This window comes from Hydractinia symbiolongicarpus, chromosome 5 (genome assembly GCF_029227915.1).
Source record: "Hydractinia symbiolongicarpus strain clone_291-10 chromosome 5, HSymV2.1, whole genome shotgun sequence".
NCBI lineage: Eukaryota > Metazoa > Cnidaria > Hydrozoa > Anthoathecata > Hydractiniidae > Hydractinia > Hydractinia symbiolongicarpus.
The window spans coordinates 18532736-18557516 of NC_079879.1; the positions used below are offsets into that span (position 1 = coordinate 18532736).

The window sequence follows — 24781 nt, forward strand, 5'->3', positions numbered from 1 at the left end:
AATAAGTACAAATATTATTCACTTCCGTCACCACACGAAAAAGAAAACCGATAAATCGTCGGAGTAAACAATGTCGCGGTTTTAAAATATAGAAACCGAAATTTAAACCCAACAGCAAAAAACGTATAGAACGTCAGTCGAAAAAAAGAAACGCCGACACCGGCTTTCTACCATTCGGCATGCCTCACTGTTTCAACTTTTTTAAAAAACTTTTTATAACCTTTTCGCGTTTTTCGAGATAAAAACATTTGATAAAAAACTCAAACTCAGCCCCCCAAGAACTATGATGGGCAAGTGAGCACCGTTGGTTGGTTGAGGCAGCAGAATATAGTTGTGCCCTTGACTTCGTTTGTACCTATTATAATTTTGTTTTGGTTTTATTGGTAGCAATGCCGTTGGCCCAGTTTGCTGATCCATGGCAAAACCTAAATGTAGCTCAAGATGCTGAAGTAAGATTCCTATAATTGTAATTTCATAGTCTTTTGGCACTGTAAGCCTGAAGTCAACGTTTGAATTTGCTGCATGTTTTTGTATTATCATGTAATTTTAAAACCGAGGGGTTACCGTAGTGGAACTGCCCTGGTTGCTTAGGTTGGTCAAGATCTTGGCTACCCAAGCCAGCCAATATTTCGGCTACTCCGTTAAAGCTTCGCTACCTCCCACTTTGAAAAAAGGACATTTTATCCTTACTAAATGTTGTATACAAATGTTAAGAACTAATTTATATCTTGAGAATTAGTAATTTAACATTTATTAAGTAAAATTCGAAATTATAAAGCAAATATAAAGCCACGTTTACATGGGTTCACAACATGCTTCCTTATTAAAAGGTGCCATTTTGCTTTAATTTCTTTCAAATTATTTAATCTGAAAAAAATTAACACAAATTGGCATTATGATCTTTAAAATAAGTTTGACGTCATATCCCGGATGGCACAAAAAGGCCCTTGAACGTGTTGTTGCAAAACGAACTTCGAATAAAAAGAAGAAGAGTAAATTATTATATACAACTAAGTTTAATTTTTGTGAATAATTTTAAAATGTTTACTTGCGCTATAGTTTTTGCAAAAAGAAAATTAGGAGTATGCTATAAAACATTTTTTTTAAGTCTTCCAACAGGTAAGAAACAGGCTGCTATGAAAAACCTTATCCCGAGGATTTGTTGCCTGATGTCAAAGTTGCTAGTGGCCGGGTTTAATGTCAAAGAGGCAATAAAAACTGGGGATGAAGGTTATGCGTGGACTCATGAACAGAGTAAATACTCTTGATAATAAGATGAACACTTTTCACTAAATGTTTTGATCAACCCTGACAGAAATTTTTAATCTTGTCCACTGGGTCCTTAAATTTTAACAGGGCTCGAATTAGCAGTTCACTATTCGCAATTTGCGAATCGAAATGCCATTTTTGTGAATCACTTTGTGAAGAAAATGATAAAATTGCGAATGGAATATTTTTATTTAAAAATTAAAAAAGCTTTTTTAGATCGCATTTTAAGTTTAAGAACGAAAAGCGGCAATAGAAATGCTATTTTAAGTCGTAGTTTAAAGCAATTATTTTTGCGTGATTTGAAAGGAACTCGCTGTCCTATTGTGTTTTTGCACGCTTTCATCTAGACAGTACTGTAAACAGCATTTTACAACGCAACTCATATTTGAAACTTGCATTGTAATGTTCACAAAAAACTGGTTAAGAACCTCTGAAACAATAATTACATTTTGAATATTTTCTTACAGCATGCTATAAAAATAAATTTATTTCATTTTTGCAACATCATTTCGGATATCGAAGACAAGAAATGTAAAACTGAGAGAGTCGCTAGTTCAGACGCTCAGTTCTCGTGTTTGTGGTTCACGAGTGTAAACGTCCCCCACTTGTCTCCAACAAAAAAGTAATAACGCAGGAAAAAGTAAAGCTCGCAGATAACAAAAAATGAAAATTCTCGTTGAAAAACAAATAGCTACTAATGAACAAGCCAATGGTAGTTGATCTACGGTATTCCCAGGCCAATCACAGGACATGTAAAGTTCTTTTGACATCAAGGACGAAATCCGTACTTCAACTGATTGTTTTTTGTCTGTCTTGTTATATAATTTCTTTTTTACTTTTTTGTGTCACAAACACATTTTGTGATCCCCATGGCCCATTTTACAACTTTGACCAGCAGTAAGTATTTTAGCTTGCGCACTCGTGCTTTGTGTATTTACTCATGTGGTTGTAATGATCAATGCTGTTGATGTTCTAGTGACAAGGGAAAAATGCTCTACTGACTTACTGAATCAAAAACATTTGCTAAGTCAAACTGTAAACAAGAAAACTCTATGTGGGCACTGATGTACATATTTTATGCCTTTGCAGACTTTTATGTGAGAGAAGTAGCAAAACAAGTTATTGCTCATATTCAGTACCTGTTACAAGCTACAGTATCTGTTACAAATAAAAAAATCTGTTAAAAAACAAAACAAAACAAATGCTTTGTATATATAAAAACCTGGGCAGCGACTAAGTTGACTTCTCAAGCCTTCTGAGGAAGGAATTTATTTACATTTGGGAAACAAGATCGTAGCTAATACTTTGCCAATTTAACGTTGAATATCTTACAAATAAACCAAAACAAGTATAAAGTAATATTATATTTATACTTACAATACTTAGAGTTGATTTTTGATTACTTTTTTGAGTGGGAGGTAAGCTTTAAACCTAAAACTTATTATATTAGAAGCGAGTCAGCACATAAGCTAAAACCAACTGGCAAGTGAGCCTGCTTGGTTTTTCAATTTAGCCCACCTCCATATAAGCAGCCCCTTATAGCCCCACGATACACGATAAGCAAATCCATCAGGTTTAAAGTAAAGTTTTTGAATACTTGAATAACAGAATAATTTTGAATACTTTACCATGCAACAATCCTTTCAAAACTTTTATTTAAATGACCATCATCTTGTCTTTGAGACTTCATGCACAGTTCTTAAATTAACAAGTATAGCCTTAAAATTTGACAGAAAAGATGCTGAAATCATAGAAAACAAGGCAGGTCTCATTTGGTCTGGTTAGAAGTTCAAGAAATATCTCTCACCATTGTCTCCTTTGGTATTTAGTGACCACCAATCAAAACTGTGCAGTCAAAAAACTGTTAGTAAACCTCAAAGGAATTTCAACCTAGATATAAAAAAATCAAGTCATTAATTAAACTTTGTGACTTCTTCTGGCACAAGCAATATAAGTATAAAAATATTTAAACTACTGTTCCTAAGTATAAGTGTAAACCCCATCAGCTTGCCACTTGCTGAGACAGTGAAAAAAGCAGATACAGGCTGTTAAAACCTGCTAACACAGCCATAACAGCTTGCCACTAGCTGCGATAATGGAAAAACGGATTTTTTTATTTATTTATTTTATTTATTTCAATAATATTTTACAGGTTCTAAATATGAGATTAGATCTAATTTTACATAACAGTCAAAGTCTCCCAGATACTTTCCTATATACAGAGTTTAAATGATCAATTAATATCTGAAGATACTGGCTGTTAAAACCTGCTAGCACCCTTTCAAAAAAAAACCAGCCTATGGTACACAGATCCCCCAAGCTTATTTGTTTTTAATATGGACAACCATATCACAAGTTTAAATAGTCAAAAATCAGAGTCCCTAGTTATGAAAATGAAAAGTTACATTAATCTAAGAAACATACGAGAAGCATTGTTCACAACTATTAAATGCCGCTTTTCGTTTTTAAACATTAAAAATGCGATTAAAAAAACCTTTCTATCGCCACTATTCGTTTTTAAACTTTAAAATGCGATTTAAAAAAACATTTCTATCGCCGCTTTTTGTTTTTAACTTTTAAAATGCGATCTTAAAAAACATTTCTATCTCCGTTTTTCACTTTTAAACTTTTAAAATGCGATCTAAAAAAAACATTTCTATCGCCGCTTTTTGTTTTTAACTTTTAAAATGCGATCTTAAAAAACATTTCTATCTCCGTTTTTCGCTTTTAAACCTTTAAAATGTGATCTAAAAAAACATTTCTATCGCCGCTCTTCGATTTTAAAGTTTTAAAATGCGATCTAAAAAACATTTCCATCGGCGCTTTTCGTTTATAAACTTTTAAAATGCGATCTAAAAAACACTTAATTACCGCAATTAAAATTTTCAAAAGAGTTTGCGCAAAATAGATTGCTAAAATTAATCTTCCAACCTATTGTGATTAAACAATTGATCGCGTGAGGTCATTGTTTATCAGCGAGGCAATTATTTTCTTAAAAAAACAAAAGCTATTGTTCTGTGTAACTATTCATGCGGGTTTCCCTTCCACGGTAGATTACATTCAGACTGTACTGTATTTTCCAAATATATGTTAAATATGTAAAAATGAGTACACCTTCATAGTGTTTGACAATACCTTTCTTAGCTTGTGAATTGTGTTGACAAGAAGTCCACAGGCAGTGTTGCATGGAAAAACTGAAAGAAAGTTGTAACATAAAAGATGATGGTACCCAAGACATCAGTCTTTTCAAGATCCAAGGATTTCATTACTTGTGTTGTATATGTGCATCAAAAACAAATTCAGTTAGAAGAGAAACAAAACTAATATCTGAAAATTAAAAAAAACATTATAGCCACAGTACTTGTAATCACGTTAAGCCACACATTATTATGACTGATCATGAGAACGAATATGGTCAAGATTTTATGTCAAATATTCAATTGTCTCATAGAACTGGATTTATGAAAAAGAAAATTAGGAATTAAAATGAAATGAACAAGTCTCTGTCTACTATAGGCACTTATGTAGTTGATAATTCTGATACTGCAAACAATGGCTCCAACAAAAAAAATAGGAGATCATGGCCATAAAAAACATTAAAGTGGATAGTTACACACATAATAAAAATGAAACCATGCCAATCAGCAAATAGGTCAGCAACTAATGAAACAGAATGACCAAAATAGCTTCATGCCACAACTTCACAACTGTGGGAAACAGTCACAGTCACTAAAATCGACTTGTGTTTTAATGATTTTAATTCATTCTCTAGTTTTCGAAGATGTTATTGAAATATTAAGTATCTATTCAGGGTACCATAATCTCTGCCTACTGTTGTTTATTGACAAGCAGACAATAGTACTAGTGAAAACAAATCAAAGTGGTGGAGTTTGAAATTGCCATAGAGAAGCTACTAAACAATCTATTAAAATTGAAAGGTCTAATGCCTAATATTATAGTTTGAGACTTCAACATGCCAAATGTTAGTTAGCCATATTGTGAACCAACAAAATAAGCCCAATCCCAAGTGAATATAATCAAAAAATTGTGTGATGATAATTTTTTTAATTTAATACGTTGATCAACCATCACATTTTATTAACACTTCAGACTTGCTTGACAAATAATAAGCATCTAGTACATAGTGTACATCTGTTACCACTGAGATCAATATCTGATCATTAAAGCATTGAATGTCGATCAACACTATTTTATGCAAGTAAAAATAATACCCGAAGAAAAACCAACCCCTCTGTCACCTTTTCACAAACATGATTTTCATAGTGAACACATTGACTTGGATATGGTAACAGGGAGATCCATGATACAAACTGGAATGAGGAATTAATTGACCTCACACCGGAAGAAATGATCTCCAAAATTTAAATAAAAGTACGAGGTATGTGAAAAATATATCCCAGCTAAATCTGCTTTTACAAACACATCCAAGATACCAAAAGATAGAAAAATCTTTAGGTGCAAATAGAACTTGAGAAAACTAGTGCCGAGCCTCAAAAAACAAAATTTAAAAAAAACTTACTGCAATTCTCAATAAATAATAGGAAAAAAAGCTATCAAAGCCATAAAAAACAATCCTAATTTTTTTTACCACTATGCCTAAAAATACATCTATGGATCCACTGATGGTCAATCATCACCTGCAATGGCAGAGATATTTTCAAACCAATATGCACAAACATTTAGTATACCATGGTCATATGAAGACATTGTTAATAAGTCTTTTGAGTTCAGTATGCTATTAAATCAAATTTACCAACATCAATTATACACATGAGAGAGTTGAGTCTCTCATTTCATGGTGTCAGACTGCTTAACATACTATCTTGCTACGTAAGAGAACTATCAAGTAGTGTTGAAGTCTTCAAAAAAAACTTTCAATAAATACTTGTGTGAAATGGAAGATATGCCAAGAATTTCTGTACCACACACAGACAAGGGTTGAATCAAATAGCCTATTGCACATGATACCGCTGAAAAAAAGAGAGAAGGTATCTTTGGGTCTTAATCAGGTGCTCCAGCATCACGTTGGTAATTCATACCTAAAGCCTAAAGAAAAGTAAAAGTATGTAAGTAAACTAATTATAGAAAGTTGAATGGCGGCTAATAATGATAATGCTATCAATGAATCATGAAAATCATTACTTAAAATAATATTCTGTTATTGTCATATTTTTTTTACAGACAAACATACCAGTGCTTTAAATAACAATTTCAAACCTGATGATTCTAAGATCATTATTTTTATAATCTGGGCGATTATATATCCCTAAGAAACAATTCATGCACCCAAGGAATAATAATCATTTTTGTTCTATTGTGAAGAATTTAACTAACAAAAACCTATTCAAAGCTAATTTGTACATAGCTAATCTACGGAAATCTGATCCAGATAAAGAATTACATAGACTGAAATATTAACAATACATCCTCTCTAGTTGACCACAGATTACAGCTGATACACAGCCATATGATCCTTCACTGATGCAGAGGTGATTGTCAATGAGACATATGAAACAAGTCCGCATAATTGCACTTCCATGAGGAACAGGAAATATATTGTTAGCATTATTCTATTTAAAATTATTTTTTAATTAAAAACGTAAATTCCCAGCGTAGTACGGCAGGTTATAAATCTGTAATTTCACAACGTTGAACTTTTTTATAAAAACAAAAATCATTTCGATGTTAACATCAATTGTTTTTGGCTTAGAAAGTCATTAATTCTAGTGGATGGAACTCATTATTTTGAGTTGAGCCATAAATCTTAAGGTAATAGGGCCATAAAAAATGACTTGGGCTAGTTTTAAAGTTTTTAACAAAAAAGAAGGTCAAAGCGGTGGTCAAGCAACAAAACAAATACATATTTAAAAAGCAATATATGAAGTTACATGAACTTTCAACAAAAAGTGAATATGTCAAAGGAAATTTCTAATTCAAATCTATTATGTATGTCTAACTTGTACAAGTACCTCGGAATCCCTTTAATCTAAATGAAAAAACAAATTATTTGAAAAACAAAATTAGAGTACCAAGTTCAGAAATCAAAATTGCTCAGCTAACCTTTTGTGGAACTGGGGGAGCAGTTAATAGCCCAGCAATTATCTCATTTTTCTAAATTAGGGCACATGTTTGTGTGTGTAAGAGCGATCGTTTGCCCCTTATTATCTGTTTTATCGTTCTTTTTTTATTTTGTTTATATTCGTATGTACTCCTTGAAGGCAGTGTTAACAAACTTGAGCTGATTTTTTTACATTTTTTACTTGCAAGGGAAGGCTTTCTGCTACTGATACGAATTAGCAAAAAAATCTCCTAAAATACTCTTGGCAAACAAGTCTTTCTTTTATATTTGCCTGCTTGTAATTACGGGTTAGTCTTTTTTTAAATCCCTTCCATGGCCTAGTAGTCATTTGAAGTTGCTTTTTTTTACTATGCTTACTTACTTTTGTTACAAACAATCAAAACGGTATCAAAACAAAATTGAATCACAAAAAGTGAGCATGAAAGTCACACATGAAAAAAGTAAAAACAGAAGAAACAAAGAAGACAAAAATGGATAAATCAAAATGAAATTGAAGGAAAAATAAATAATAATGAAAATATGTAAACAGATTTAAGCATAAATTGAGGATTACACAAATAAAATAATCATATATTGAGGGCTTAAAAGAATTGTAACTTAATTTCATAATCGATGTTTATTTAAATGTCAATATTTTGCAAAAATAAAAGATTGGTTTTATGTCTTGTTAAGAAAACTTTTTTCAATACTTCTCTCATCAAGTGCACTGGTTAATATAACTCCAAATTAAAAAAAAAAATTGTTCATACCTAGAAAAGAATGTCTGATTAAAAAAAAGCTCTGAGGAACATTTCAATAAAAAATCTGTGCATGTAAATCGTTACCCTCTCCTAAAATCCCATGAATTCTTTACTTTTTATGTGGTTTTAACATTTTGAAACTGAAAATGTTAACCTCAAACACTATTTTTACTGATTATAAAGGAGCTTGCACCTTATTTAAAAACAAACTCTCACAAACTGAAACTCTCAACAAAAAATTGTTTTTTTATGAAACTTTTTTATTGTATTGATTATAGCACTACAATACAGTTTTATGCAACATATTTTGACCACCTGTTGTTGCACATAAGTGAATATTTATAATAGTGTTTATTATATTTATACTAAAAACTTTGCAAACCTATTTTTCTATAGAGATACAGTTTTTTACACCTATTTTTGACTCATGTTTTTCGAAAATGTAAGGAGGCTGTTTTTCCATATTTAGATGTGTGCATCACAAGAGGACTTAACTCAGACACATGAGGTAAGTTCATTTTTTGTATGATAGCATTGTCAGCTTTTCCTAACTTTTCTTTACTTGTTGTTACTTAACACAATATATTGATATATATTAGATCTAAAAAATAGGATGAAAGTCATTCATTCAAGAAAAAATCAAAAGTATTATCAATACTTTTAATAAATATCAAATTTTGTGTAATTAAGTAAGTGAAGTGGCTGGCTGTTAAAAAAGATATATCTCTTATAATAATACGGAGAGTGTGTCTGTGTGTCCGTAACAGGCAAACTGGATGTGTTTATTTTCCTTTGATGTAGCCGAAATTTGCTTTGAAGTCTTCGAAAAAGTTATATCCATTTTGCTAGCAGGTTTACTTTGTTTACATCACGTGATCAAAATGGACCAACTTGATTTGCTGAAATAAATTTAACGGCTTTCTTTACAAAAATGGTGTCCCTCGACACAGAAAAAAAAAAAAAAAAAGAACGATCCCTTTATCTTGAAAGAAGTGAAAAGAGCATATTTAGAAAGCATATTTGAAAATAAAAAAGTTCAAGTGAAGAAGTACAAATGTTAAGTTGGAAGTGAGAAGTGGAGCTAGAAGTAAAGAAAGTTAAAAGTAGAAAATAAAGGTTAAAGTTTGAAGTCGATTTGAAATAACAGATAGTAAGAACTTTGATACTTTTAGACGTTTGGTTTTTATGTCGCTGGAGCAAGCAGGCTCCCCTTTTTCAGCAAAAGCCACCCGCCCAAAAGCCCCAAATTCTTAAAGTAGCCATATTTGTTGACATTTTGTTGCATAATTAATGTGTGCCCTGGTCCTTAACTAAAACTTATTTTTATCAGTGTTTCAATCTGCACGCATTACAGGCAGCAGATAAACTACATTCAGCGAATTTTATTTGTATGCACTGCTGACGTTAGCAAAATCTACAAAACAACGTAATCTTCTGCCTGAGTGGATTCTTCCACGGGCCATCGACTAGTTGTCTGCGAGACTAATATGGTAGCTGCAAGTATGGGATGGGTGAATTTTTATGCATTTTTCACATGATCAGGACTACTGTTTATGTTTTTCTTTTTCTATATAAAAAGTGCAGGTTTTAAGTAGGGAATTTTGAAGAGAAGGTGGAATGGCAGGCTTATTTGAAAGAAGGGACCTTTTTAAGGACTTGACTAAATGTACTTTTAATTAAGCTCAACTTTTTGGTTAGATGTATTTTTCTTGTTTATTCTTACTATAAAATTGATGCTAAAAAAATCCAAAATTTAACAATTCCTCTCCCCCCCAAAAAAAAATCTCTACGCAATTGATATAATTGGTGAATATAATAACTTTCATTTTACCCTAAAAAATTAAAAAAGTTGTATTTTTCAAGTACCATTTATTTGGCTCTCAAAAACTTCACTCTGGAACGTGGTATTTTGGAGAATTTTTAAGCCTTGGATTAAGTCACAGAAAAAGTGCTGAATAAGCAAATATTTTTTGCTGCCATTTTGTTCCTTCACTGTACTAAGTGTACCAAGTTTGATTTAATTTGGACAGGTTATCAAAAGTTATGGAGGGCTAAAGAGATCCCGAACTTAAGAATGATGTCAGTGAAATTTGTCTTAAATTTTTTTAAACTAATTTCGTGCCTAAAATGATTTTTAGATTTTATACTGCATCAATTATGATTCCATACTCAAGTATTTAATAATAAATTTTGATATTTCCTGTCATCAATAGATCTGTTAAGAGGTATGCATTAAAACTTCCAATATTGATATTATGGAAGTGAATTTATGTGGAGATGAATTTTGTTTGCTTGCCACACGTCTTTTAATTTTTTTGTGACAATTCTGTTTAATTTATTGTAAATAACAAAATTGTAGTAATATCTGTGTTCTTTTTACTAAATGCCTTCGTAATTTCAGAAACATTTTTGGTGTGTTTGTTTGTATGCCTATACTATTTTTTCAGCATCTTTTCTTTTTTCATATTCTTAAAAAAATCATTTAATTTTGCTTTTATTTAACAAAAATTTGAATATTTGGATAGTCATTTTTTGTTCTTTTTTACACTTCACTTGATTGTGCCAAATTTTTTGGATTTGATTTATGTAAAAAAGCACTCCTAATTTTTTTTTTATTATTAAAAACCTTAAGTGTGAAAAATAACAGCAACCTTAAAACAATGACATCATGCACTTTCTAACTATTGTTTTTCAATTTAGAATTTTTGTCATTGTTTTTATTTGATGGTTAATCAACAAGGAACAATAAGCCTGGAACCTTATTAATCACATTCATGTGACTTTACAATGGCTTGTTATTTGATGTTAAGAAATTGTCAACATTTTCTTTAGTGAGGCTTTCATTATCCCCATTTTGTCACACTTTTAGCAAAGAAAGTGTTTTTTCACTCGTTTTGGATTGAGTGGTTTTTTAATTGGTGAATGGATTATGTGGTGAATTGTATTTATTTATTGTCACAATTTATTAAAAATAATAATAATAATAATAATAATTACTCGTGGAACACTTCCACAGAATACCTTATAATAATAAAAAGCTAATAGCACAGTTCTTTGCTGAAAAGAGTATGAAATTAGTAAGTTGTATTTGTAAATTTTAGACCATTTACCCAATCTGTTTTAAGGGTGATAATCCTGGATGTTCTGCGAAGGTAGGGTCATTCTGGATGATAATTAATAGATCTAATTAAAGTTAATTCTTTACATATTAGTTTATCTCATCATGTGAGCTCTATCTAGAGAGATAAGTGTTATTCAGGCTGACGAAACTTTGCCATCATACCACTGTCATGTACAGTGTTTTCAAATTTTGTTATATTATTGATGACAATAATATCACATTTTCAATAATAAGAATATACTTATAAGGCTGAGAGTTCGGAACAATACACCTATTGTTTAGAATTATAGAGAAATACAATTAATGACCACCCGGGTTAGAATTTTGGTATTCTTTTGAAAAATAAAGTGTGTTCTTTAATACATGGGAACTTTGGTATTAAAATCTGTGACCTTTCTTCTCAGAAAGTCCTGAAACATCCTGGATTTTACCAAATGTTAGACTGGAATCAATTTTAAGCAACGTGTGTAGTCATAACATTATTTTTATACTTTTTAAATACTATGTTCCCAATATCAAGCTTTAAGGTGCAATTTTAAACAGAGAGGGCTGTGTACTTATAATTGGTCGTTGTTTTCTATTCTACAAACTTAAAAATTTCAAATAAGAGGGGATTCTTATTTAAAAGGGTGCTTATTTAGAAGTAGCCACTTATTCAATCAATTATGCTAATTAGATATATAGCTACATTCTCTTATGATTGAATAAAACACTTTTTTTGACATAGCGCTTTTATATTATATGACTAAAAGTGATGAATGTATGCAACTCTTTCCTTGACAACTCAAGGATTATCTATATTCTCTTCAGTATATAAACCTGGTCATTGTAAGTGCAAGATAACTATGGTTTTTTTTAACTCTTCTGGATTTGAACCTAGAACTCTCATTTGCATGAGTGTCGTAGCCATTAAACAACAGGGCATGAATGCTTGGTTTTGCAGTTGCACTTTTACTCAGTGGTTTACAGTGTATATAGTCTAGCTAAGTTTTTCAAGGATGCTAAAACTTAATTTTCGTATACAGAAGTCTCAGAGCAAGCCTAGAATTCTAAACAACCAATGCAAACTAACTATTTTCCATCAAGTACAAGGCAGTGTGGCCAAATCTTACAATCCTAAACAGTCTGGGAAGTTATTATGCATTTGTTTTATTGAGTAACCTGATATTTACCACATTAACAAAAAACAAATCGAAATGTGTATTTTCATAATTTGTCATGAAATAAATCACATAATATGACCCACATTTTTATTTTATGGAAAGCATTTTTCATAAGGAATATTATACTTTATTGGGATTTATACTTGTCCTAATTATTGTTTTGTAATTTTTATTGATATTCGCAAAAATAATTCAATGCAAAATGTCAAGCATTTGACGATTGCCAAAAATAATTCCATTTTTTTCATTATTTGATTACACAATTGTCCATTAAACACATTTTTTATTTTATACTTATAGTTTTATGACTGAAATCAAAATTTTTGTTCTCTTGATTGGAATTCACAAAAATAAATCCACAAATTTTTATTGTGAATCACTAAAGTTTAAAACACTGGCAAAATTGTACACACAATAAAGCTCCGTAGTTTGGTCTTTTCAATCTAAGAGACCATGCCAATCAATATGTAGGTTTGTTTAATTTTTTTTGCATGAACTGCTTAAAAAAGAGGTTACCCTTAACGGTTATCCCCCTGTTAACAGCACATAAAAACATTTTTTTGAAGGCCCTTCCTAAGACGGCAACAAGAATGACAGTTTTAGAAATTGGCAAAATTATTAAATTGCTTTTTAACTTTATTCAGGGTTTACAAAGTCGGTGCAAAATTTGATTTTTATTTTTGTCTAGCTAATTTTGAGGATCTCCCTTGTTATTTGTCGAAACTAAATATGAGACTTTTATGTGCTAATTGCCTCAAATGAATTGCATTTACCACTTCGTCCCAAACCCTTGCCTCTGTGTTTCAGTTGTGTTAACAAGAAATAACTGCAGCTTTAGTTTGGGTATCTTGAATCCAAAGCTCACAAATTGGGGTGCAGATAAAAATTTTGCATGTGAAAGAAATTAAGAAAATTTTATTTATGCCTGCACTATTGACTTCTTAGACTTTTTATTATATATTCTTTTATACTCTGCAGTGGATTTTCTTGTTTAAAAACTCATAGATTAATTTTTTCTTCTGTTTTCTTGTAATTTTGTATAAAGTCCATCACATTGTGTTAAGGTCTTTGTAGTGTACTTAATAAAAATTATTTTTATTTACTCTGGGTAAAGTACCTGTGATCAGGTTCTAGATAAGGATTGACAAATTTAATACATTAACTTTACACCCCACTAAGTCTCTTTTCATGTTTATTATTACAAACAGTGTTTCTACCAACTGACTTAAAAAATGATCAGGAAATAAAAGTGTTATAACATGGTGGAAAATATCAGTTGATTAATCTGTTGACATCAGACAGGCCTACTTACCACACAGTTACTTCATGTGGTATTGTTTTAGCTCATTAACATAACAATGAATGTTGTTTTTAATTGGAAGCTCTTCAAAACATACTTAATGTTACAGCACATGAGTTTTTAAATTAATTAATTTTAAGTGATGGCTTACAGAAAAGCAGTATTTCTTTACTTGATGTTACTATGACTCACGCTAACAAATGCTATGTTTTGATGAAGAATAGTGTATTTATCTTACATAACAATACCATGGAGGGGTAACATTAAAAAATCTTTCCTTTTAAACATATATATGCTCAGCAGAATGAAATTTAAACCACGTGTAACAAAACATACTAAACAAATTGTGCCATGTGTGGAGCATCAATTTTGTTTCTGCAAAGACTGTGTTGTATTGGGTGACAAAGCTAAATGTAAACTGAAAAAGCAATCCATAAAATACATGCAATGTGACTTTTATTCGGTAAGGTATCCAATGTCAATAATTTTGTTTTTAATTTTAACTGTGATTTTTTTTAAAAGATTTTAAACGGATCCATTTTATTTATTGTAAAACTTTAACGCAAACAGAGTCAACACGATTTTAATCTCTTCACGCCTTGTGGGTTAATGAATGAGCACTGAATGTTGTGGCTTTAGGATTTCTTATTAAGCAGTTAAAAGAAACTGCGTTTCGTAGGATTGTTTTTAAGCTTGTTATGACCGCTATTCCTTCTTGCTTATGACTAGAAGGTTGTTCTGACGTTCTGACACAGAGTGATGAGTAATTAAATTACACCTATGATTTGTTTCTTTTATATCCTGGCTAAAACATTTAGGCTGCATGTGTAGAAACAAAACCATTAGTCAATCAATGAACTTAGATCATTCTTTTGCTGCCATGGCTGTAGTATGTTAATTATGTGTTCTGCACTTCATTAGTTTGTGGTAAGGTCAATTAAAGTGTCGTCAGCATATAGGTATTCTGTGATGGTAGATTAACAAATCTTACATAACCAACTTGCTTTAAAAAACTACCTTATCGCACAAATTTTGAATAGTGTTGTAATTAACATAAATTGAAAAATGATTTTAGTAAAGTCAAGTAAATTTTGCTATCAATTATTTTATCCCACAATAAATTATGGACATAAAAAAGGAAAAAAAATTATCTCTGTGCTTTGTTTTTATTCCTGTTCAAAGTAAAATGTCTATTATTGTTCTGATCGAGCTAAATATCCAGTTGATTTGTATTAAAATGCATTTGAGAAATTTTACTCCTCTCTCTGTAAAAAAACCTTTGGTACTTTTTAACTACTAGGTATACTCAAGTGTTCATAAGCATAATTTAAAAGGAGTTATTATAATTAACTAGCCCAGAACCTTCGTCGCACATCAGATGTAGCACTACAGAATAAACGTCTTTCCACCATTTTGGTTTGGTATTTTCTTTTTCATTAAATAAATATAACACATAATAAAAAATGAATGATGAAGCAAGTCTGCAAATATGCACTTACAGGCGGAATAGACATTTTATCATGGATTCAATTGTAGATAATTTCTTTATTTGACAAAACAAATTGGAAACCATAGCAGGTCTGAATTTAATGGATTTTTTTCTTTATGCCTCTAAAAACGAAACCCACGTGCGATATAATTTTTTTTCTATAAAAATTCTGTTAAAGTGTAGCTGAACTTTCTGAATGAATTTTAAAGTTTTATTTAAGCCACGTGGATAAAGATTTTTTTAATTCGAAAACAGACCATTATTTGCTTGTGATGACCTGAAAAATAAACAAGAAATATAAAAATGACAGTATGTCATGCATACTATTTCGGACGTATAGAAAAGGAAGTTAAGATTGAGAGAGTCGCTGTATCAGTAGACGCTTGATCATCGTGTTTGGGGTTCACCATTTAAAACGTCCCCCACTTTTCTACCGCAAATTGAATGCGCAACAAAAAAAACCTTGAGCCCGTATTGGATGCGTAACATTCTTTGCACATACGTTTTATATCGCACACGTTACTTAATTTACATGTGCGAATCATCGCACACCTACTCAAATATTTCTGAAAAAGACTGACTTTACTGCGCAATTGCTATGAAAATTTCAGACCAAATGAGCTTGTTATGATATTTTTAGGTTAAATGTCAATTAAGCTTACCTGGCATGTTTTTATAATCCATGACAAGATATGATTCGAATGAACTAAAAACACAAACTAAGCATTTATCACAACACCCTGCCATGTTTCAAATCTGTTCACCTATACTACCCTTAAACTGCAAGTTTACAGTTATACACTATACACTAAAAAGTCTGCCTAGACACATTTAGTAAAAGACATTAGAATTACACGTCTGAGAGATCTGTGGCTTGTTTTCTGGTCAGCTACACTTTCACTAGTAACTGCAATATAAAAATATAGTAGGTAGGTTTTTGAAGTTATACAAGTGGAGAATAAATGAAGAAAATGAAACTAAGGTACCTCGTCAGTGCCTAGCTATAAAACTAAATCTGATTAAGATTTGTTTATAGCCAAAAAGATTGAACATAAAAAGTTAAAGGGACCTTCAAATTAACTACACTTCACAGATGGAAAAAACTATATTCAAAGTATCAGTGCTTTTAATTTAGTGATTATTCAAAAGCTACCATTGGTTGCTTGGTGTACCCTTTGTAAAATCAATAAAAAGGCATAAAAATATTAAATCAGGAGTTGTTTATTCCAATGAAATGTGGTGATTATTTAACTGCATATTATGTGTTAATAAATGAAAAATTTTTCAGAAATCAGCCATCCATGTTTTGTATTTGTTGTTTTATAGCCAACTGCAACAGAAGCATCCCAGCACTCTGAGTTTGATATCAGCACCATGGTGAAATCATCAAGTCGTGTTATGAAAGCAGAACCTTCTCATTTTGAATTGATGAAAGTCTTAGGTCAAGGATCCTTTGGAAAGGTACATGATTATAGTTTTCCTTTTAAAACAATTCTCAAACAGCTATATTTTTAATGAAAGAAAATAACAAGTGATGAATATTTTAGGTTTTTATGGTCCGTAAAATAGTTGGCCAAGATAAAGGACATATATATGCCATGAAAGTTTTAAAGAAGGCTACATTAAAAGGTAGAAAGAAAGCTTTATAACAGTGCTCTTTCTTTAAGTTTCTGTGCCTTCTGTAATGGGTTTTGTCTTTCTTTTTAGTTCGTGACCGTGTACGAACGAAAATGGAACGAGATATTTTAGCTGATGTTGAGCATCCGTTTATTGTCAAATTACATTATGGTATGTTTTATGTGCATGGAAATAAAGTCCTTAAACTCAGACATAGCCTAACAAAACATGTTGTGTCTAGCCACTCAAAAATTTAGGTTGGAATTAAGATTTCCCAAAGTTCGCATGGTATATATTTGAAAAACAATAATTTCAATCAATTTTTTAAAAATGCGTTTATATTATTTTATATGTATAATTATTGTGTATTAATAGAATACTTTTTCTGAATTTTCAGCATTTCAAACCGAGGGAAAGCTTTACTTAGTACTGGGTTTTCTACGTGGCGGTGACCTATTTACCCGACTCTCGAAAGAAGTAATATTATTTTATACTTTTCTGTGATAGGATCTTGCCTCCTTACCATTTATCTAGATAGTTTCATGAAAAAATCTTCTAGGTCATGTTTACGGAAGAAGATGTCAAAATTTATCTTGCTGAACTTGCTATGGCATTGGATCATCTACATCGTTTAGGGATTGTCTATCGTGATTTAAAGCCTGAAAAGTAGGTGTATTTAGGATGCATTTTACATCAACTGTATTTTTTGTTCTAAATTGCAACGTGATATGTTTATTTTTAGTATATTACTTGATGTTGATGGTCATATTAAACTGACAGGCAAGTACCATTAATTCCAGCCATTTTTATCAATTTATTTACGTTTGCAAAAAGAATAGCCAATATTAACTCAGACACAAATGGTGAAATAACACACAGCGACATAGAAAAAGGTGGATTCTCTGGGTTTTTTCAGAAGGCTTGATACTGTTGTGATGTTAGTAAAAAACATGTTTTTTTTCATTATTACTAAAGTGTATAAAAGTTCTATACTATTTTGCTATCTAAAAATAGTAATCACAATGTCTTTTTGAATTACCAAAAAACCTGCATTAAATTTTTTTTTTGGAAGCGTGCTCTTCAATCATTTCTAACTGTTTTTAGATTTTGGATTAAGTAAAGAAAGTATTTTTGATGTTGATAAGAAAACTTACTCCTTTTGTGGAACGGTGGAATACATGGCACCAGAAGTGGTCAATAGAAGAGGACATGGTACTGCATCAGATTGGTGGTCATTTGGTGTTTTAATGGTATGCACCATTTTAAAGGAATTTGTGTTGCGTTAGTAGAAACTGAAAGTGCCACTTGATGATATAATAACTCTAAACACAACAGACCAATCCCTATATGATCAAAACTTACTTTCTTCTAGCTTTAGTTTAAGTTTTAATCAGCTACATTTTTACTTCACACTTATTTCAGTATGAAATGCTCACTGGCTCGTTACCATTCCAAGGTGCTAACAGAAAAGACACTATGACAATGATTCTTAAGTAAGTACAGTTTTCCTCTATTAAAATTTTCTTGTGGCGAAAACGAAACTGGGAATGAATAAACTAATAAAAATATAAAGAAACAGTTTTTTATCTGTGTTATATATGCAAACCCCCCTTGTCTAGCCATTTGAACTCAAATGTTTTTAAAATGACGCAGTAATGTAATTATGCACAAAATGTACAACGGCTGAAAATTACTTTGGGCTTTTTCACCGACTTAGGCAACAAAATATTTGACCTGTTAAGGGATATGCATTCCTTTTTCAAAATAGAGGTTTACAGAAACAAATGGAAAATACAGAAAAAGACAAAAAAAAGACGCTACTTTACTCCTAGAGTCGTTATATATATTCTTTGACTACTGTATAACTTTCAATCTGCTAGTCGGTTTATGAATATAATGGTGCGAAATCCTTTTTTAGAGCAAAGAATTTGTTGCAAAATTTGTTATAGTTACTACGATAAAGAATTGATAGCAGATAGCAAAAAATAAATGTAATAGGTCCAATGAAGGTTTATAATTAAACATGTTGTCGATGATGATGATGATGATGTGATGATGATGTGATGGTGTGGTGATGATGATGATGTGATGGTGTGATGATGTGATGGTGTGATGATGTGATGGTGTGATGATGTGATGGTGTGGTGATGATGATGATGTGATGGTGTGATGATGTGATGGTGTGGTGACGATGATGATGTGATGGTGTGATGATGTGATGATGGTGTGATGGATGGTGATGTGATGGTGTGATGGTGTGATAATGATGATGGTGATGTGATGGTGTGATAATGGTGATGACTTAAAAATTCGTTTGTAATCTTTTAACACTTCCGTTTAGAGCTAAACTTGGAATGCCACAATTTTTAAGTCACAATGCGCAACTTCTTTTGCGAGCTCTTTTTAAAAGGAACCCTCAAAACAGACTTGGTAAGTCACTTTGTTTTTAATAGTATTTCTTCTTGTTGTCTTTTCTCTTTACTTCTTAGTAGCAAAGATATTTTTTATCAGGTTACAAACATGGGCTAGAAGAAATAAAGCAGCAAGCTTTCTTTAAAAATATAGACTTTGAGGTAAGTTTATTTGAATAATTTAATATAGAAGCAAAATCTATTATCCATCTTTCAGAAACACAGTCTTGAGATTTTTTTAGTTTTAAAGAGCAGCCAATATAAACCTATAAATTTAAAATTACCTTAAATTACCTTACCGCAAAGAACTGACCCACCTTTCAGACTACTTTGATAAAGAGTTTACTTCCAGGGAGGCTAAAGGAAAAAGTACACATAAATGGAATCCAAATTATATAGCTGAGACAATTGAAATGTATTTATCAAAATAACTAAGTATAAATATAAAAAAGATTATAAATACGTATGTAAAGAAAAATAAGAAACACCAGTGTCAGTTGTGATCATTTTGGTGTTTAGAAATTGTACCGCAAAGAACTGACCCCACCTTTCAGACCTGCGGTTTCCCGAATGGACGATACGTACTACTTTGATAAAGAGTTTACTTCCAGGGAGGCTAAAGGTAGGTGGGAATTTGAACGATAGGATGAGTGCCTAACAGTTTGGATTTTCGCCTAACCAAATTATGTTAGCGAACAATTCATGCTTAATGATTGACGCAACCTGTATATTTAGATTCTCCAGCTGTTCCACCAAGTGCTGGAGCAAATCAATTGTTTCGTGGCTTTAGTTACGTGGATACGTCTGCTTACACCGTAAGTAAAAGTTCTATAACCTGAGTTGGCTATCTTGAGATGAGAGTAGGCTGAAGCTTGCTGTTAGGAATCTTTTAGACCTATTTTTGTTTGTCCACATACGACCTAATCTATAAAAGAAATCTGATTTTAGGACGCCTTCCAAGGGTTAGAGGAAGGCATGGAATTTACCTCTCAGAATGGCTCCTCTTCTTTTAAAAGTTCAAATGATTATGTACCGACTGCGAAAGGAGTAAAGGAGGTCACTGATGAATATGATTTACGTGAGGTATAGTAACATTGTTTTTTTGCTCAGTGTCTTGTTTTAAAACTATTTTAAATATTATGCTTGGTGCTATCAGCTTATCTATCGCTAGCACCGTCCCTGAACATTTTTCTTGATACACGATTTTCTTAGTAGGTTTTAATTACATTTTTTCAAACTCCTTTATCCACAGGAACTCGGTGTAGGTGCATTCTCAGTTTGCAGACGATGCGTACACAAAACTAGCGGCAAAGAATATGCTGTGAAAATAATTGATCAAAGCAAAAGAGATCCAGCTGAAGAAGTTGAGGTCAGTAGGGAAATAAATACACTCAATCCTACCCTTTTTATAACAGCAACTGAACTGATGTTCTGTACAAATGTTTTGTTGTTTGTTGAAATGTTTTCAAAACAAAAGAAAACTTAAAAAAAAAACTAAAATGATTTCTTTGTTGCAAACTTCAGTTTATTTTTAAGTACTTCCTTTTACCAAAGTTAAGCAACCATTAATCAACTTCAGATCTATATATTGAATAAAAATAAACAACTTAAGATCTTATTAAAATCCTAAGTTGCTTATAAAAAGAATCGTGTCATTTAATTCCCTTCGTTTTAGTTTATATTTCTAAACAACTTTTGTGTAAAAAATTTTTTAAAAAATGACGTTGTCGATGTTTCAAACGATAGCTTAGTAAGCCGGTGATTTCGAATCACTGGCAGAATCGTCGCTCTTCCGATTTGTTCGAACGTTGATCTTTGTCTTGTATTTAGATTCTTCTACGGTATGGCCAACATCCAAACATCTGTACGTTACGCGACGTGTACGACGACGGGAAATCGACGTATTTAGTGATGGAGCGAATGTTGGGTGGCGAGCTGCTTGATAAAATTTACAAGCAAAAATATCTTTCTGAGAAAGAAACTGCTTATATTATGGATATATTAACAAAGACGATTGATTATTTGCACCAGCAAGGGGTATGTTCTTTTCTCGTGTCTCCAAGTTTATGAACAATCTGGCATATAAAAAAAATGCTTACCTCAGAAATTATTAAAAAGAATCAACCAGCAATGAATAAGTGTTCTATTTTGTATTTCGAGATCTTTTACACTATCTGTAAACTAAAAAGAGATCTAAAACAGTTTTGTTTTCTACATCTATTATTACTCAGGCTTGGAACGAGTTTTTCCAGTCTCGAGAAAAATTCCTCACATCGTTTAAACGTTTTAACCAGGATATAATCTGGTCTAAACAGAGTTTGGGAGAATAACATTTATATAAAAACTACAGTTTATTTCGTTTCAGGATGAAACCATAAACACATGTGAATACAATAATTTTTTTATAGGTTGTTCACCGTGACTTGCAGCCCAGCAACATTTTATTTGCAAGCGAGAATTGCACACCAGATTCCATACGAATTGTGGATTTTGGATTTGCCAAGCAAATGAGAGCAGAGAATGGTTTATTGATGACACCTTGTTACACTGCAAACTTTGTTGCTCCTGAAGTAAGCTACTGTTTTTTCTTGTTCTTTTTACATAAATATGCAGGAAGGATGCGATCGCAAAACAAAATATAATTTGTCGATGTGAAACACAAGTTTCCCACGTGAAGCAGGCAATTGGCATTTCACGACGGAAAGTAATTTGCCGACGTGAAAGAAATTAAATTGGAAGACTGAATATGTTGATTTTTTAGTCCGTTCTTACCACGTGTCATAAAGACAAATCCTGGAAGATATTCTGTAATTTCCGGAAGTCGAGGGAAAAGCTTGTGTTTACTAATACGACTTATGCTTCTGAAGTGAATCTGCCTGATTCCTAACTCCCGGTTTACTCAAAAAGATTATCAGCAGGCAAGGGTAAAAAGGCATGGAAGATTTACGGGGTATTTAACCTCAATTTCTGGGAGACCTTTTCTTTTTTATATTACCAACGCAAGTAATTAAATTTCGCATTTAATTAAAATGGTCGGAGAGACACTGTCGTACTGTATCTGGCCTAAACTTTAGATATCGTATAAATCTCTAAACTTCGAAAGAATTTCTGTATCATCTAGCCAGAAAACAATATGTTTGTTTTCACTTCTTACTCGCGCCTCCTTCTTTTTCAGGTTCTGAAGAAGCAGGGTTATGATGCAGCTTGTGATATTTGGTCACTAGGTGTTCTTATGTACACCATGCTTGCTGGGTAGGATGAACATATTAAATTTTGTTGTTGTTGTTAGTGCTCGTGTTTGATGCAGTTTGTGTTATTTTATTCCTGAAAGTACCTTTAGTCCCTAAATGTATTATTACTTTAAATAGTCACGTTTGCTAGGTCTGGATTGATCGCAGTAAATACGAGGCGTGATAATAATTACTATTTTATGCAGGCGCACACCATTTGCAACTGGTCCTGAGGACACTCCAACAATGATACTAAGCCGTATTGGTGAAGGTAGCATCACCATGACGGGAGGAACGTGGGATAATGTGACTGACTTGGCGAAGGTGAATGATTGTTACTTTATGTTTGCATGTGCAAATTTTCGAAGAGGCCATTTACATTCGTGTGAACTGTAGACAAAATTCAACAATAACAACAAGTTAAACAGAGCCATGAAATCTACGTCATGTATTTTGCTAGCTAGTGTTTTGTTTTATCTCGTGCGTGCTGCTTCCCTGTTATTATTTTACAACATGTTTGTCCATTCAAAAATATTTCACACTTGTGTTAATATATATTATTATTTAACTTTCGAAGCTAAGTATTTTTATTTTGACTCTACTTCTTGTCACAAAACTAGTTGTACCACAAGAACTCCTATTGTAGCATTATTTTAACCACACCTTATTTTTAGATAAGGAAAGTGTGTTTTACATATGTACACATAAATATTTTCTAATTATATAACGATTTTTTAATAGGATTTATTGCGCAGACTTCTGCATGTTGACCCGGCACAAAGATTATCTGCTGGTCAGGTAAGTCTGTTAAATAATTATACGTACTTTTGCAGGCTTAGGAAAAAGACTGCTTAAAAATTGTAAAAATTCTGTTGAAAAAGTGTTTTCTACTACAGAATTTGCAAAAACAAGTTATTCCGGATAAAAATAAAATGCAATCATTTTTTTAATTGCATTGTGGGTTATTCTTTTCACATAGGCATTACAGCATCCTTGGTTACGAAACAAATCATCCATACCTGATCGCAAGCTGACACTTACCGACACTGCGTCAAGAATTAAAGAAGCCGTGAAAAATACGTTCAGTGCCGTACACAAATCGCCGGACAGCAAACCGTTGTCTGGCGTCACTGCCTCTGGTCTACACCAAAGACGCGCTGGTAAAGGAAAATTCATTCCTTGGGGAAGTAAAAAATAGATTATTTATGAGGTAAAACATTTTTGGAAAATAATTTACAGCTTGAATGATGATTATGTGTGTGACGTCGCCGAGACGTATGACAAGTCGCGACGTGTATACAAGTGACGTGTGCATCTTTGTATTCATTGTTTTTATTCAAATTCAATATCAGTTTTATGAAAGGTTGGTTTGTTCCGTTGCTGTTTTTTGTAGATATTTGGATTTCGTATTCGCTACATGCGTATCTTTCTTTTTCTGTTACCGCGACCCCTTTTCTTACATCCGGAAATACAACAGAAATTTCAATTAATAATATTTGCAGTAATTTTTTTTATTTTTATGAATGTTATGAGAAATATTTAAAGTTGAATTTTTTAGGTATCACTTTATTTTAGTTTTGCGCCCCTGATCTTGTCTTAGTAATTTGACTTTTGGTCATTTTTCAAACCTACACCCAATTCGGAATACTAGTGGTTGTTGTAAGAGCGCTTTGTACTAAACCAAAATTCCATTTGAGAGATTCCTCGTAGTTTTTTTTAAGGTATAGTAATCCAACAGAATTGTTTTCCAAATTATTTGTAAGATTGTTTTTTTGCGTGTTCAATTTTCACATTGTTTTTGTAAAAATAATAGTTTCTAATTGGATAATATTTTTTTTTTCTTTGCTGTTTATTAGAATATGTTATTTATTTAGTCTAGTACCTAAAAAAAGTTCTTGTTTCGTTCTGCCTGTAGACATTCCCAGGGCATCTGACATCAAGCTCTTGTGGATTGCCACATGAGCTTTTTGTGGTAATCTCAAGACCTGAGGCTAAATTATAAATTCATTTTTTATATATGTTTTTTTTTTACTTATGTTTTTTATTTATTTGTCTTTTTTGTCTCAGAACGTAAATCAATATTTTTGTAACTTCAGAACTTTTACAGTCTTGTTTCGGGTGTAAAAAACAAACACGTGGAGCCATAATATTTTATTCAGGGTTTCACAATCCTATACACTCGTAATCATCCTCTTTACTCCATCTGTCGTAGTTGTGTGGTTTTGGTCGAGAAAGGTATTGTGTTTTGTTTTTATGTATCGTATGATAATTTCATTAACGTAAATATAACGCTTTAATTGATGTAGGTTTTTTACAAAAAAAAAACGCAAATGATGGATTA

At 31.9% G+C, this 24781-nt stretch overlaps 1 protein-coding gene across 3 annotated transcripts; it reads left to right on the top strand.

Annotated features, from left to right (window-relative positions):
- Positions 1–253: 253 nt before the first annotated feature.
- On the top strand, positions 254–24781 carry LOC130645099 (ribosomal protein S6 kinase 2 beta-like). Of its 3 annotated transcripts, XM_057450964.1 has the most exons (22): positions 254–449; positions 8579–8617; positions 16509–16643; positions 16730–16811; positions 16890–16970; positions 17197–17276; positions 17359–17465; positions 17542–17579; positions 17904–18049; positions 18222–18292; positions 19141–19229; positions 19311–19372; positions 19730–19832; positions 19946–20025; positions 20159–20293; positions 20463–20579; positions 21041–21247; positions 21619–21780; positions 22386–22462; positions 22647–22764; positions 23182–23238; positions 23420–24781. In XM_057450964.1, exons 1-22 carry the CDS (start codon positions 390–392, stop codon positions 23636–23638), a joined length of 2265 nt encoding a protein of 754 aa, XP_057306947.1. In that variant the 5' UTR covers positions 254–389; the 3' UTR covers positions 23639–24781. The 3 variants fall into 3 exon arrangements, with proteins under 3 accessions (XP_057306947.1, XP_057306948.1, XP_057306946.1); XM_057450965.1 differs by lacking the exons at positions 254–449; positions 8579–8617 and adding an exon at positions 11044–11186; XM_057450963.1 differs by lacking the exons at positions 254–449; positions 8579–8617 and adding an exon at positions 13849–14156.